Source organism: Garra rufa, chromosome 25 (genome assembly GCF_049309525.1).
Source record: "Garra rufa chromosome 25, GarRuf1.0, whole genome shotgun sequence".
NCBI lineage: Eukaryota > Metazoa > Chordata > Actinopteri > Cypriniformes > Cyprinidae > Garra > Garra rufa.
Genome location: NC_133385.1, coordinates 9,575,906 through 9,593,086, shown reverse-complemented (window position 1 = coordinate 9,593,086; position 17,181 = coordinate 9,575,906). Strand labels below are relative to the sequence as shown.

The window sequence follows — 17,181 nt, the reverse complement described above, 5'->3', positions numbered from 1 at the left end:
AGACACACACATTTACACAAGCCACTCCTTCCTGATTAATATTCCATGATCAAATCTGCATATGCATGAGGTCTGTGCCACACACTGATCAGTCAGGGTCTTGATTCCAGCTTCAGGTTTTTGTCTGCATAATCATGTTTGTTATTCCATAAGCACTCATCATTCACAGCAGATTTCTTGCCTCTTGGGTGTGTTATCAGTTTTATCGCATCCAGTGTTCATCCACATCCCCTTTCTGACAGTCTGTCTGTCTCTTTATGTTCCCGCCCACCATATAATGCAGCAAGAAGAGGTCATAGACACCAGTGAGGGCCGAATGGGTCTCTTGGGAGACTGGAGAGAGGTGCCCACAAGAGTGCAGTGGCTTCTCTCTCTGACCTTTATGTAGTCAGGCCATGCGGCTTGACCTTTCTGTACTAAAGTGTGTGTTTTTGTGTCTCGCTCTGAAATCTGCTGACCTCATTTCCTGCCAAGCAAACCATCACATCGCAAAACCTTCATATTAATGTTGCACTTCCATTACTATGACACCAAATGCTCAGCAAAGCATTAAAACATCATCCTAATACAGATTTGTTATTGACATATTGAATATATGATTAGAGACCTTCTGAAAGCTCTAAACTAAGGGGTGAATTCACTAAACGTGCAATATTTCAACACAAACTAAACACATGATAATTTCATTAGCATGTCCAAGACGGGTAGTATATAGAATTAAAGAGATGTTTGTGAGCATGTTAATTAAAGGAAAAGAGTAATATAACTGACCCAAAGAACAACTGTAGTAATATTGTGCCATCCCAGTAAAGTATGTCAAATTGTGTTAATCTGTCGTATTCGTACCCAGCTAACAAAAATACGTTCTAAGAACGTACCAATTTAGTTATGAAACATTCATTAGTTATACGTACATTGTTAAATGCAGTACATTTTAAAATAGATTTAAAAAAACATCTAACTGAAACATTTTAGGAAAAAACATTCCATGAATTAGGTCAAACGTTTACATCCCTGTTTCAGAATCTGCAAAATGTTAATTATTTTACCAAAATAAGAGGGATTACTGTTTTAGTACTGACCTGAATAAGATATTTCACATAAAAGGTGTTTACATATGGTCCACAAGAGAAAAATAATAGTTGCATTTATAAAATGACCCTGGTCAAAAGTTTACACCCCCTTAATTCTTAATACAGTGTTGTTACCTGAATGATCCACAGCTGTTTTTTTGTTTAGTGATAGTTGTTCATGAGTCGCTTGTTTGTCCTGAACAGTTAAACTGCCTGCTGTTCTTCAGAAAAATCCTTCAGGTCCCATAAATTCTTTGGTTTTTCCAGCATTTTTGTGTATTTGAGCCTTTTCCCAAAAATGACTGCATGATTTTGTATTACAATGTATTAAGATGTATTAATTAAAAAATAATTGTTTTCTGGGACTATCTTCTGTAGCCTCTGAAGGGCAGTACTAAATGAAAAAAGACCATATTTAGACAAAATAAGAAAAATGTGCACATCTCCATTCTGTTCGAAAGTTTTCACCCCCTGGCTCTTAATGCACCGTGTTTAATTCTGAAGCATCAGTGAGCATTTTAACCTTCTGTAATAGTTGCATTACCCTCAGTTGCAGTCCCTCAGTTGTTCTTAGTATGAAAGATGGATCTCAAAATCATACAGTCATTGTTGAAAAGGGTTCAAATACACAAAAATGCTGAAAAACCAAAGAATTTGAGGGACCTGAATGATTTTTCTGATAAGCAGGGGACTCATTAACAACTATCAGTAAACAAAATAAAATTAAAAACACAGCTGTGGATCATTCAGGTAACAACAAAGTATTAAGAATCATGTGTATGCAAACTTTTGAACAGGGTCATTTTTATAAATCCAACTATTATTTTTCTCTTGTGGTAAACATCTTTTATGTGAAATATCTTATTCAGGTCATTACTAAAAAAACAATAACATGCATTTTGTATGATCCCTCTTATTTCAGCAAAATAATGGACTTTTTGCAGATTTTGAAAGTGAGACCAAACTTTTGACCTATATAACAAACCTTGACCTGTATAACGTCTCTGTGCTAGCGTTTTGAGAAGATTACTGAAGACCAGATAACGTTACTGGAAGAATGTTTGTTTGTAACTTTGAAAACCTTTCCAGAACTTTAGCTAAAGTTGTCAGAACGTTCCTTGTTAGCTGGGTAACCACTTAGTACTTAATAACGACTCTAAAGATTGCAAGTTGTGCTTTGCAGGTTGATTTCAGCATTAAATTTGTGTGTTTATGCAGTTACCTAATTTGCATAATTAGCATTTAAAATTATGCACTCTAAATTGAGCAAATTGAGTAAATCGAACACTAAAAAAAAAAAAAAAAAACCTTGATGGATGTAAATAATACTATTTGTTCTGAGTGAATTCCCCCTTAATGGCCAGTTCACACCAAGAACGATAACTTTATTAGCGCCCACACCAATGGGCGAAATTTTCTGTTTATTATAAGCGTGCACTACAGTTTTGTTGTCTGTTGCTTTAAATGCTCGCTTTTTTTAAAGTCGGAAACATTCTGATTGGCTGTCAATGTTTTATTATTTAGCAACTCGAAAAAAAATTGTCCAATCGTTCTTCTGTGTTGTTCTTGTTATCCACCTTTTTCTTCTCATTAGTAAATTTTATGGGGATGGCTTCCGGTCTCATCCGCGTCCAGCTATTTTTAGCTGGTACAAAACTAGTTTTCATGCTTGATGTTGCAAATTGGTGTGTGCAATACTATTTTAATGTATTATTTTAATTATAAGCACACTGGTTTGTAGTGCAAACGGTTTTACCGTTTACTGCACGTTGTTATTTTTCTCATTATTCCCTTATAGTGGATAATGAACAGGAAGTCTCACCCATAGGCGTACTTCCGTATTGATGAAAAAGGTGGATACCTGTGGTGTAAAGGTTGCAATTCTCGTATAGTCATAATGTATTCTCTTTCTGAAGTTATCGTCCTTGGTATGAACGTAACACATTCAGTTTTGACTGAAGCTGTTAGCGAAATATGGACGTAAAACGCATCCAAATATATGTGCTGATCTGTTGACAAGTGCAACCTGAATCCTTGTGTGTATTTTTTAAATCTTTTTCTTTCTTTTCTGTTCTGTTCTGTTCTTTTCTTTCCTCTTCTTCTGGCCATCTCACAGCATCATTCTTGCGTTTCTTTTTATTCTTTTCTGTTTGCCAGGTTATTAGGCTGCTCGAAAGAGTCACCACTTTAACCAGCGTGAGTCTGTCAGTCACCCTTAGCGTCAGACCCAAAGAGCTTTTGCCACCAGCCTAGCGTAGCGTCTGTACTGTGCTAGATCAGCCTTTTCCCTTTCCTCAGCCCTTGCTCTACGATTAAAGACCAGAATCCTCAAAAAAAAACACCCTGGAAGTGGCCTACATCACTGATGCTAGTTTCTAATCACTAAGTTCTAAACATCATGATGATTATATCTTAAAAAGTCAAATTAATCTCAGATAATAATTCAGTGCTGGAGGTCTTTGGGGTCTTTTTTAGGATGTGATTTCTTTAATTACATGTTTAAGCGTTCACAACACGATTGAAAGTGGCCATGAATGCACAACCTTCCCTGCTGTAGACATCAAACGCTGAGCGAAGAGCGACGCAGGTCTCTAAACTATAATTATATTCATGTATGAGTGTAAAGAAAGATGTTTGCTGCTTGTCAAGAGGCATTCATGGCCGTTATATGAAAGTCTTTCTCTGATTAGGTGCTTCAGATGTGCTTGAGCTTGTTTTGATGGTGTTTTGTGATCCTTTGCAGATTCCAGATTGGAGCAAGTGCACGAGCCGAAAGGATCGTAAGGAGAAGAAAGTAGAGAAACCGTTCTACTCGGACTCTGAAGGAGAATCTGGACCGACTGAATCTGCAGATAGTGGTAACTGTGGCTAACACATTAAAATTGTCTATGGGAAGATGTAGTTGTTAGCCATATACAAAGCTCTATCATCTTAGGCAGCATGATAACTATTAAAACTATTACAAATATTTTTGTTTATTGAAATAAAAAATAAATAAATAAATTTTAATAAATAAAATGTAAAAAAAATAATAACTAATTATTGGATGAAATGTTTAAACCAGAAGAGAATTAGACATTGAAATAAGTTCTAAAATTATTCATTTATTGAAAATAACTAAAAATTAAAACTAAAATTAAAAACAAAGTAAACCTTAATAGCAATATTTAAAAAGAACAAAAACTTAGTAGTATAACAAAGGCTAGTAACGCAACAAATTAAAATATAAAGCTAAAATATTAATAATAAAACTATAATATTACATAAATAATACTAAACACTGCACCATGCTAACCAAAATATATCATTATACTGTCTTCGTGGCAACTGTGTAATAGTCACTTAGCTACAGGGTTGCCAGGTTTTCACAGCAAAACCCACCATATTGATACTCAAAACTAGCCCAATAAAATTTTGAAGGGGGCCCCTGGTAAAAATTGCATTCTGGGTGGTAAAATATATGTTTTTGGTGGGGTTCCACTGGTAAAATTAACATTTCAGTTGCCACATACCATGTTATTGCGGTAAAATCACAGACTTGGCAACACTGCTTAGCTATAATGTAAAACTGATATACATAGTGCTCAAAAAAATAGTTACTCACTTGAGATTCAACACTGATTCCTGTTTGATATTGATTAGATTAATGGAAATAGGAAATACTCAAAAATGATTTAAATTTTATTCAGGGTTGCCAAGAATTTGGCTACTTTCATACTGTTGCTACAGGTTGTTTTTCTTGTCCGTGGGTTGATGCGACCCCAACAACGTAATATTTAGACCCTGGAATGCTAAATTTAACAGAGGAACCCCACCACAAAATGTGTATTTTACCCCCTGGAAAGCGATTTTTACCAAGGGACCCACCTCAAAATGCAATTGGACTACTTTTGGGCTAGTTTTGAGTAGCAATTGGGTGGGTTTTGTTGTGATAACCTGGCAACCCTGATTTTATTTCAAAATATTTATCGGATTTTGAATGAACATTTTCACTGAGCTCATTACAATGCTAAGGTTTAACCACAGGGTTTAAGGTTAGTTAATATAAGTCTGATGTTAGCATGTTGCTAATGTCTTTAAATGTTTATTAAAAAATGCATATTACATGCAAATATTGAGAAAAATGGTTAATTTATATGAGATTCAACACTGATTCCTGGTTCACATTAGCATGTTGCTAAGCTAACGACTCTATATGCTAATAAGCACAAGAAATACAAATTTAAAGTACTAAAATTAGATTACCTTTTTTTTATTAGTGAATGGAAATTATTTTAATTTACTTCTTAGTATGTTTGTAACCAATTTGAATGACAGTTTTCACTTAACTCGTTACAATGTTAAGCTAGTCAGGGGTAGTTTATATGAAGTCTAATGTTAGCATGTTGCTAAGGTAATGTCCTAAACATTTCTTACAAAAAATACATAGTACATGCAAATATTGGGAAAAAAATTAATTCATATGAGATTCAACACTTTTAAATTAGCATGTTGCTAAGCTAACGACTCAATATGCTAATAAGCACAAGAAATACAAATACAAAGTACTGATTCCATGAATTTCCTCACTCTCCTGACAGAATCAGACTCGGGCAGCGGTTCAGAAAGCGCTAGCGCCAGTGATGACAGCGGTTCCGGTTCAGAGAGCGAAGACAGCGGAGAAGAGAGCGAGTCTGAAGAAGAAGAGGAAGATGAGGAGGTGGAAAAGAAAAAAAGGAAGAAGCTGGACAAGACCAAACCAAAGAAGCCAGTAGAGGAGAGCGCAGAGAGGTGTGCCATCCCCATATTACACCAAATCAGTGTCAATTATAAGTTCTGATCAGCTTGTTTCACCCATAGACTGTAAAAAATATGGACGTAGTGTCCGTGACGTCACCCATAGGTTTCTAAAGAGCGTTTTTGAAGCCTATAGTGGGCGGGAGTTGGTCGTCGCCATCTTAGAAACACGTCACCGCGCGTCACTCCCGGATAATCAAAAATGGGCAAAAAGGCGGGACGTGGGTGGAGCTGGTTGCTGAAACCACGCCCGCCTAGCGCGACAGCGGTGACAGCAGCGGCAATCCCCCGTCACTCAAGTGGCCACGCCCTTAATTATGCTGAACTTTAAGGCTTAATATAACTTCAACGGATGAGTTATAAAAAAATTAACCCCCCTCACAGTTGACATGAAGGGCAAAACTAGCTATATAGACCAAAACCACTTTTTGTACCAGGCTGTAAACGTACTTTTTTCTGCTGTAAAGTTTTGCGTATGGTCTGCCAGTCAATGAATTGCAGTTTAAGTCACTTCTGTGTTGGTTTCAAAAGACGGAGCGGGAGGTTACCGCTTGGTTTCACCAAATGTCTCATGTTCTGCTCTATCATTCCCACAGCGATCAGAGCAGCGGTGCCGAGGACAGGAAACGAGTCAGGAAGGCAGTGAAGAATCAGAAAAGTGCTTCAGAATCAGAGAGCGAATCAGAAAGCAGCGAATCAGAGGACGAATCGGAGGAGGAGTCAGAAGAGGAGTCAGAGTCCGACACTGACGTCAGGAAGAAGAAGGTTAGGCTAGATTGTTGTCACATGAGCTGCATAAGAGCTAAAACTAGGCAGACAATGTGTTAAAGGGGTCATCGGATGCCCATTTTCCACAAATTGATATGATTCTTTAGGGTCTTAATGAGATGTAAATAACATACTTTGGTTAAAATTTCTCAAAGGTAGTGTAAAAACACTCTTTTTACCTTGTCAAAATCAGCCCTTTTTAGAGCGAGCTATTCCATTGCATGTTCCTTTAAATGCTAATGAGCTCTGCTAACCCACCCTCTCTGCCGTGGAGCTGTAATGTTTCCTGAAACTTGCTAACAAGCACATTATTAATAGAGGCCACTTGGAAAGATGCATAAAAACCCTTATACTCACTTCTGCTGTGGGTGAAGCTGCATCACGAATGATTCGCACGAACATAGACGCATATGTAGATCGGGATCGGTCCTTTTCTTTTAAAAACGAAAGTAACGTTAATCCTCGGCGTCTTCAGCGGCTCAGATGTCGGTAGTAAATGACGACTGCTGTGTTCATTATTAGAACACCTCAATCGCTCAATCGGAGACATTCTTGTCTTCCTCTGCACTTGAGTCGACACAATGGCAATTGGAGTCGGACTGTTTGAGCCCGGTGAGGGCGGGTCTAAGGTAAGGCGCTCATGTCAATCAACTGTCGTGGGAGCGGCCTCTGTCGTGTGCCGTCACACCAACAAGAAGCTGAGAATGACCTGATGTTAAAAAGGGGATATTACTTTTAAAGATTAAAAAAAATACCACTGGGTGGATTTGTATCATTGTAGGGTGATTGTGTACACAAACTGCCAACACACATTAATGTTCAAACAACATGTAAAAATGAGTTTTGCATCCGATGACCCCTTTAATAAACAGTACTATAATGCTATTTTAATATCATTCACACGGATAATAGTTCATGCAAGGCTTTTCATGTTTCGCTCAGGCACCAGTATCAAAACAACCTCCAAAACAATCCAAAAAAGAGAGCAAGAAGGAGACGCAGGAAATGTCTTTGTTGGATCTGGATGACTGTGAGTAAAATCTCTATTAACACACATGACCAAAGATAAAAGTGTGAATTTAAAAAGCGCATCATTTGTCTTTCCTTCTCTCTCCCAGTTGAACCGTCTCCAGCATCTGCTCCAGTGACTCCGGTTAACTTCCTGTCCAGTAGTCTTGTGTCTGATCTGGAGGGTTTATCACTGACTGATACTATTCTAGCTCCTACGGTGAGTTCTGGGCTAAAGTACTATTTTAAATTGCAATAAATGCAGCAGAAACAGTGTCTTGGGGGGTGGATTTACTAAACAGAGCAAATTAGCTCAAGTTCATAAAAGCACCGATGGAAGTGGAAAATTCTGAGTGTGATTTACTGACAATGCACACATTAAAAAACACAGACGCAGCCAGATCATTTCCATAATGACCAGTGCAATTTAAAAAGAGCAGCAGAAATTACCATCTGCTTTGATGCATCCTTTTTTTTGGCCACAAATACCAGTAATTTGGCGAGCTCAAGCGTTAATAAATCACGTTGCGTGATTCATTTTAAAGGGGTCCTATTATGCTTGTTTTGGGGGTGACCTAGAACATGCTCTCATGCTTGGAAACATTATTTTTCACATAAGTTACATTATTACAATAGCTTTCTCCCCAGGCTGGCACAAATGGCTCGATTAGTTTCGGGTGTGATGAAGGTCCGCCTCCCGAAAAAACTAAATGTGTTGTGATTGGTTAGCATTCCCACTGCGTTGAAATTGGCAAACAGCTCAGACGGCCTTTTAGTAATGCCACACCCCTTCCCAAAGCAGCAAGTTTTGTGTACAACTGCGCATGCTAGATTTAAAGTGATTCTTACATTTTAAATATGAAAGGTCTTCCGTTACATAGGCTGAAGTACCGACCCAGTGTTTACAAAGCGAATGTGCAAAGAAGGTCAAATGCCCTTTGCAAGGAAAAGGTAAAACAACAATGTCTGACAATTTGGAAGTTGGAGGAAAAAATTAGATGGAATTTTTTGTCCATCTTCTACCCTACCTTTTTGAACCAGAGTACACAAACGAAGAATTAACCACATGTGACCTTATGTAATGCGTGTAGTCAAGCTAGTGCAAGATGAGTATTTGTGTTTAAAAAGTATGTACATTTTTACTTTTTTTTTTTTTTAGAAAATGACAGATTGTTTTGTTAGGTAAACCCTTATTGTAGAGCCCTTTGCAGCTACATTGAACCTGCAGTTTGGACCTTCAACCTGAACCCCATTGAAGTTCACTATATGGAGAAAAATCCTGGAATATTTTTCTCAAAAACCTTAATTAAAAAAAAATCTCACTGATCCCAAACGTTTCAATGGTAGTGTATAATAAATAAAATCTCTACTCTTTTCTCACAGACCATTGCACCTTCTGGTTTGATAAAGATGTATGAGCTCCTGCATCGTATAAAGGGCGAGGGTCTTGGGGTTGAGTACTGCTTCAGCCGGCAGCCCTTCAGTCCAGACCCCAACATGGTGGCCGTCCAGATCCAATTCACCAACAGCACCAACGCTGAAACCAAAAACCTGCACATTGAGGATCCTAGGCTTCAGTACGGGATGAGGATCCGAGAGTTCGCTGAGATAGGTCTGCAACCAGGCACAATATGAGATCTTCTACACCAGCTTTTTTTTTATAACTACTTCAGGTTTATTTTTGTTCTGCTTGAATTGTTCTTTCAGATGTGTTAGCAGCAGGTGAATCAGTTACCGTGGTGATGGGCATAGATTTCTGTGATTCTACGCAAGCAGCAAACTTCCAGCTGTGGTGAGTGTTTAAAAGGAGCTAAATTATAAACTTCCATTTCCTGATCTGATGACCTTCATGTCGTTCCAAACTCGTAAGACCTTCATTCGTCTTCGGAACACAAATTAAGATATTTCTGATAAAATTCGACAGCTTTCTGACCCTGCATAGACAGCAATGCAATCGACATGTTCACGGACTAAAAAGTTTGTAAGAACATTGATAAAATAGTCCATCAGTGGTTCAACTGTAATTTTATGAAGCTATGAGAATAGTTATTGTGTGCAAAAAAAAAAAAAATAATGACTTTGTTCAACAATTTCTTTCGTTCTGTGTCATTCTTACCTCCTTTCTGGGTCTTGAACGTGTCAGTTGCATTGCTGTCTATGTAGCAGGGTTCGTACAAGGTGCTTAAAGTACTTGAATTTGACTTTTTGCAATTTAAGGCCTGGAAAACCAAAAAAGCAATATTCCTGAAGAGGTATTTGAAAAGTGCTTGAATTATTGAAAGGCAATGTATCTATGAAATAAGTGTTTATTTTTTAGTAAGCACATACTGTACAGTGTGTCACAAATGTGAATACACCCCTCACATTTCAGCAACCATTTTAGTATATCTTCTCAAGGGACAATACTATAGAAATAAAGCTTGGATATATTTTAGAGTAGTCAATGTGCAGCTTGTATAGCAATATAGATTTATTGTCCCCTGAAATTTACTGAACACACAGCCATTATTGTCAAAAAAAAGCTGGCAACAAAAGTGAGTACGCCCTAAGTGTCTATGCTGGATACCATTTGAGCCAAACAAGTTTATCTTAGTCTCATCAGACCACAGGACATGGTTCCAGTAATTCATGCTCTTGGACAGGTTGTCTTCAGCAAACTGTTTTGGGCTTTCTTGTGAGCCAGCTTCCTTCCAAAGAGGCTTCCATCTGGGACAATGCCTATGCAAACTGACTTATTGCAGTGTGTGGCGTATGGTCTGAGTACTGAAAAGCTGACCTTCTACTTCTGCAACCTTTAAAGCAATGCTGGCAGCACTCATGCATCTGTTTCTTGAAGCCAGGTTCTGCACCTGACGCTCAGAACGAGTGTTTAACATTGATCGACCCTTGCAAGGCCTGTTCCGAATGGAACCCATCTTGGAAAACCTCTGTATGATCCTGACCACTGTAGTGTAACTCGGTTTCAGGGTGTTACTGAACCTCTAATAGCCTTGGCCATCTTTGTGGAGAGCAACAATTCTAATTCTCAAATCCTCAGAGAGTTCTTTGCCTTGAGATGCCATGTTGAACATCCAGTGGTCAGTATGAGAGAATTGTACTTAAAGCACCTAATTTTAACTGCTCTAATACTAGATACACAGGTTTTTATGGTTCCGTCCAGCAAACAAAAACATAAACATGATGAAATGGACATGTGGCTTTGCATGGTTAAACAAAATACTGCTGTTATCACTTAGGGTGTACTCTATTTTGTTGCCAGCTATTTTGACAATAATGGCTGTATGTTGAGTTATTTTCAGAGGTCAGTAAATCTATACCGCTATACAAGCTGTACATTGACTACTCTAAATATGTATCCAAGTTTCATTTCTATAGTATTGTCCCTTGAGAAGATGAAAATGGTTGCTGAAATGTGAGGGGTGTACTCACTTTTGTGAGATACTGTATGTTTTTACGCAAAATTCACAGATAAAAAACCCCATCATAGTTTTTTTCGAAAAACATTGAAAAAGACGCAAAAAGAGGAACAGATTAACCAAATGAATTGAGTGAGTCATTTAAGCTGGAACCGCTCCAGTTGATTCAGACTTATGACTTCTCTTCATTTCAAGCGATTCACTAGCAAAAACCAGATCAAATGAAAAGAGACATTCATTTTCGAATTTGGACATCGCTTGTAATAATTTTTAAAACCATTTGAAAACCATTGCATCACAACATGATTCACTGTTTCGAAGCGATCCAATCGGATCGTGTATCACAAATCAGTTGATTTAGATCTGAATATTGTGTATTATGAATCATTTGTGGGTTTTTGAATCATTCTGAGAATTGAATGAAGTGATTCATTCAATGAATCACAATCCTTTCTCCGAGTCCTTATCTAAAATGGTTTGGAGTGCGGATCATAAATCATTTGATTCAGATCGGGAGCTTGGAGCGGTTTCACAGGTTTTTTTTTTTGTTTGTTTTTTTTTACAGTAGAAAACATCAAACCATAAGTAAGATCTCTGATTAAAGTCCTTGAAACAAATCATTTGATTCAGATCGAGAGCTTGGAGCGGTTTCACAAATCATTTTTTTTTTTACAGTAAAAAAAACATCAAACCATAAGTAAGATCTCTGATTAAAGTCCTTGAAAATCAAAAAAGTAGTGTTTGAAAAATGTCTGAAAGTCCTGGAATTTAATTTTACAGTATCTGTATGAACCCTGATGCAGGGTCAGAACACTCTCAGATTTCATCAAAAATATCTTAATTTATGTTCCCAAGATGAACGAAGGTCTTGGAATGATATGAGGGTGAGTAATTAATGACAGAATTTTCATTTTGGGGTGATTGGCTCACCTCCATTCATATAAGTCATTTAACTGTTTCTTGACTCCGATTCCAAGCATCTTTGTATACTGAAAAAAGCTTTTTCAATCTCTTTTTCAGTACTCACACCCGCAAGTTCTTCGTTTCCATCCAGCCGCCCGTCGGGGAGTTAATGACAGCAGCATTTCTGACAGAAAATGACTTCAAAAAGGAGCAAGGTGAGAAAACCTTAGCCCATTCTCATTTTAGCACTCCCAGTTGCCCTATTGATTGCTCAAAATGTCTGTAGTTTTTCTCTTCCGATGTAGCAGTGTCTGTCTGAAATCCATTTTTTTTTAAGATTTTATGTCTCTCTTTCATTGTGCATGAAATATAAGTTTCATGGCTTTTCCTTAATTTTAATTCTTCTATTCTTCTAACTACATAGTCAAACTAAAATTTATTCACACACCTTTTTCACATTATCACAGTTTATTCTCTATAGTTTTTAGAAAATTATGATAAAATGTCAAGAACTCAAGAATTAAACTGTCAGAACAAATTCATCTTGACAATCACAAATGAATTAGTCAATCCAAAATGTATTCATACACCTTCAAAATTTCTCACATTATCACTGTTTTTTTCACTCTAGTTTAGAAATTTGAACTCAAGAGTTAAACTGTGTCAGAAAAAATTCTTAAAATCAGTTATCAAAATCTTGATAATGTCAAATAACTTTGATAAAAAGGTATGTAACAAAACATTGTCAGGTCAAAGTGTCAAATCATATTTTTTGGTATTAAATTTTGATAAATTTTACTGGTATGTAAATATGTATGTAAATATGTCACAGTTTACTTTTATTCTGCTATCCTCACTTGAACTATACATGAACTATATTGTCCTGCACCCACTAGTGAAAAAATATCAAAAATTATATCTGGTGTCTGAATTATTTTTGGTTTGACAGTACGTTTATAAACAGAATTTTAGCTCTTCTTACCACAGACCTCTTTATCGTGTACTGTTAGCATTTGCATGCAAGCATTAGCTTCTAGCTAAACTTGTTAACTTAAAATTCAGTATTTACTATAGCACAAAGTTGTTGTGTAATATTTGCTTCATAAGCACAGAAAAAAAGGTATTAGAAAATCCACCAGAAGTGAATGTACCATAGACATAGGAAGCTAATCTGAATCTAGCATTCATTAGTTAGCCTGTAGTTAGCATGCTGCTAACAGCCCAGCATAAACATCTGTCAGTTTAGCATTTTAATGTATTTATTATATTAGTTTAACAAACTCATGTTTTCCTCTTTCGTGGGCTTGTTGTGCCGCTGTTCATTAGAGAATCTTTTGAATGGTAAGTTTCCCTGATGTAACTGATTAACATAGCACTTAGTTTCCTCCTCTTCTCCTATAGTCCCTTATTTGTTTACACAGACTCACACAACCAGCTAACAGGGAAGGTTCTCAGAACTTTGGCTAATGTTCTGGAAAGGTTCTCTCAAAGTTATGAACAAATGGTCTTCCAGTGACGCTAAAGGGAACTCTGGGTATTAAGACTTGTATTGCCTAATATAACATTAATGATGTCTCATACTGAAATACGTTGTGGAAAACCCATGAAAGATTTACATTATTTAAAAAATCCACATAGTTTTATACATATTTTGGACTATGGGGGTCGCCATTATTTCGATGATGTGAAATGGTTGCACTCGATGAGCTACTGATGCTACCTGTTATTTTTTAACACAACTCGGAGCATAAAATACTGATACGATGCCACATTGTGCGGCTTTTGTTTGCAATTTTTAGTTGAAGGGCAACAAGAGAAGCAATGTAAGTCGTCACTGCTTTCCTAGCGATAAGAAGAGGAGAAAAGAATGGGAAGATGTCTGTGGATAAATAAAACTTCCTAAAGACTTTCGTCTTTGTTCTCTCCTCTTCAGCCCTGATGCCTTTACTGAAAGAGCTTACAAATGGCAGAGACAAGAAACGCTAGATGCCATTCTGGCAGGATGTAAACATGGCGACGCTTGTCGTGATGCCACAGCCACTGAAGGAGCTTCTCAATGTGGATATTACTCAATATTGGGGGCGTTTAGACTCCCTGTGAGGAAAAATCAATGGTACGGCATTTGGTTTAAGCCGATCGCTTATATTCGCCACCTGTAAGCTCTTTTAGTATCTGTGGTCATCTTATCAGTATTTTAATTTCTGAGGTAAAAATAGTAACAGGTAGCGCCAGTAGCTCACAGAGTGCAACCATTTCACGTCAACAAAATAAGTGTCCCGCCCCATAGTCTAAATTATGTATAAAATGGTGTGAATTTTATAAATAACATAAATCTTTCATGGGTTTTTTTACTACATACACTGTTGCTCAAAAGTTTAGGATCAGTAAGATTTTTAATGTTTTTTTTTTAGGTCTCTAATGCTCATTAAAGTTCCATTCATTTGATGAAAGATACAGAGAAAAGTAATAAACTAAGAAGTAAAGAGTGAACACATTTGCATTAGTAGAACCATTAATGTTTATATAAATATATATATATGGATGTTTTTTTTTGTTATTATGGATGTATATTATATGTATTTTTGTTTTTGATTATTACTGACTGCTGTATACAATGCTTTGGCAATATGTACCCAAGTATGTCATGCCAATAAAGCAATATGAATTGAATTGAATTGAATTAATATTATGAAATATTATTGCAATTCAAAATTTTTAATTTGCATTAAATTTGATTAAAAATACAGAAAAAACTGTACTACAGTGAAATGTTAATGCAATTTTAAAAAGTGGTTTTCTATTTTAATATACTTTAAAATAAAATTTATTTCTGTGATGCAAAGCTTAATTTTCATCAGCCATTACTCCGGTCTTTAGTGTCATTTATTACTTTTATTATCAATATTGGAAACAGTTGTGCTGCTTAATATTTTTTTCAGGATTCTTATAAAAAGTTCAAAATAGAAATCTTTTCTAACAATATAAGTCTTTAACTATCACTTTGTATCAATTTCACACATCCTTGCTAAATAAAAGTATTAATGTCTTTCAAAGAGAGAAAGAAAGAAATATTTACTGAACCCAAACTTTGAACGGTGTTTATTGTTACAAAAGTTTTCTATTTTAAATACATGCAGTTTTTTTTTTTTTACATTTTATTTATCAAAGAATCCTAAAAGTATCACAGCTTCCAAAAACATATTAAGCATAATAAATCAGTATATTAGATTGATTTCTGAAGGATCATGTGACACTAAAGACTGCTGAAAATTCAGCTTTGCATCACAGGAATAAATTATATTTTGAAGTATATTAAAATAGAAAACTACTATTTTAAATTGCATTAACATTTCACAATATTACAGGTTTATTTTCTGTATTTATAATCAAATAAACAGCCTTGATAAGCAGAAAAGTCTCCTTTAAAAGCATTCAAAATCTTACTGATCCCAAACATTTCAGCAGCAGTGTGTTTCATCATTTATGTCATATTAAACCATACCTGGAGTTCCCTTTAATAGAAAGCTTGTTTAAAGTTATTGCATCTTTAATAATATTCTCAAAACCTCTCAAAGGTTGAAACATTTGATTCTGACATTTGTCTAACTTTTTAAAAAAAATTGTTCAGAGAACATTTTAAAGTATCGTTCCCATAGTTTCAAAATGACAAAATGGAATGTTCGTGTACATTTGAAAAACTGGCCGTTTTTTGAACATTGAGATGTTTTCATAACTTCATTGGAATGTTAGCGAAACGTTCTTAGAACATATTTTTGTTAGCTGCACACCCTCTTCCTGTTATTCTAGAAACGCTTTTGCTTCCAGCTGCCCTTCCCTCTTACCGCAGTCTCCAGATATCGCCTTGGCGACTGTTACCATGACTATGCATTTCCTCACGGCATGTCAAGGTAACATTATGCTGCATCCAGGAATGTGCCTTAGAAACACAGATTCTGTCCGATTGACCCTGAACCGTCACGACACTCGCGAGACCAGCACGCTCAGCACAGCTCACAAAACCTGTTATGTACTGACATAGACAGCTACCTTCTGAGGTGGTGTCGTTAATTAGTTTTGAGCTTTTAAGAGACTGAATTAAAACACTCTTTGTGGGCTGCAGCTCTGTTACGCACAAGAGACCAGACAGACTTTCTCTGTTGAGTCCAGTAGTCTGATATTAGCATGTTGCTAAGCTAAGAATGAATTTAAGTACATGGAATTATTTTCTATTTATGCTTATTTCTTTTTTTCAGCACATAATGAATATATATAGAAATGGGGTTTGTTGCGATGCATTCTATGTAATGTTGTTATTGTTAGGTAAAACTAAAACTAATAAAATTGTTTTAGGAAGTGAAATAAAGCAGAAATAAAACATAAAAACACAAACTTAAAAAAAACCTTAAACTAACTAAAATATGTTATGTTAAGATAAGTACTAAAATGACTAAAGCTGAAATTTTTAAAAATATATTTAAAAAATCAAACTTAAACTAAAATTAAAATGAAAACAAAATATAAATATAAACACCAATTCAAAACATTAATAAATACTCAAATATTTTGTGTATATAATTGTATACAAAATTCTTATTAATTTTATGTAAATGTGTATATAATTATTTTTACAGATATTTAAAATTGTCTGCTTAACTGGTTATAAATTCTTTAAATAGACATGAAAGAATGATAATAATGAAAAAAGAATAATCCATATAAAAGCAATACCGTTAGTTGGAATGAATTAATTTTAGTGTTAAAATTAGTAAAACTGAAATGAAAATGAATTAAAGCTAAATAGAAATATTTGTAAAAAGCTCAAAACAAAAACAATTTTACTAAAACTGAAATTAAAATGATTTAAAACTTAATAGAAATATTAAAAAGCTCAAAAGAAACAAAATTACTAAAACTGAAAGTAAAATGAATAAAAAACAAGCTAAAAATGACAAAAACTAAATTAAAATGAAAACTGAAATTAAATTAAAGCTAAGTAGAAATGTTTAAAAAAAACAAAAGCTCATAAAAATGACCAAAAAGTATTAAAACTAAAACAGAAATGAAAATGAATTAAAGGTAAATAGAAATATTAAAAAACAAGCTCAAAAATGACAAAAACAAAATGAAAACTGAATTAGAACATAATTAAAGCTAAGTAGAAATATAAAAAAAACAAAAGCTCAAAAAAAACGACAAAGTATTAAAACTAAAACAAATGAGAATTAATTAAAACTAAA

At 35.4% G+C, this 17,181-nt stretch overlaps 1 protein-coding gene across 7 annotated transcripts in view; it reads left to right on the top strand.

Annotated features, from left to right (window-relative positions):
• Window positions 1–17,181, top strand: part of ap3b2 (adaptor related protein complex 3 subunit beta 2) — a 78,278-nt gene that overhangs the window by 55,436 nt on the left and 5,661 nt on the right. For 2 of the 7 annotated variants that reach the window (XM_073831787.1, XM_073831784.1), the window contains exons 18-27: window positions 3,231–3,269; window positions 3,817–3,931; window positions 5,654–5,843; window positions 6,446–6,614; window positions 7,560–7,647; window positions 7,736–7,845; window positions 9,009–9,237; window positions 9,333–9,417; window positions 12,062–12,159; window positions 13,271–13,285. In XM_073831787.1, coding sequence (XP_073687888.1) covers window positions 3,231–3,269; window positions 3,817–3,931; window positions 5,654–5,843; window positions 6,446–6,614; window positions 7,560–7,647; window positions 7,736–7,845; window positions 9,009–9,237; window positions 9,333–9,417; window positions 12,062–12,159; window positions 13,271–13,285 — 1,138 coding nt within the window. The remainder of the gene's footprint in view (window positions 1–3,230; window positions 3,270–3,816; window positions 3,932–5,653; window positions 5,844–6,445; window positions 6,615–7,559; window positions 7,648–7,735; window positions 7,846–9,008; window positions 9,238–9,332; window positions 9,418–12,061; window positions 12,160–13,270; window positions 13,286–17,181) is intronic. The other 5 variants (XM_073831788.1, XM_073831786.1, XM_073831789.1 and 2 more) reach the window with 3 other exon arrangements.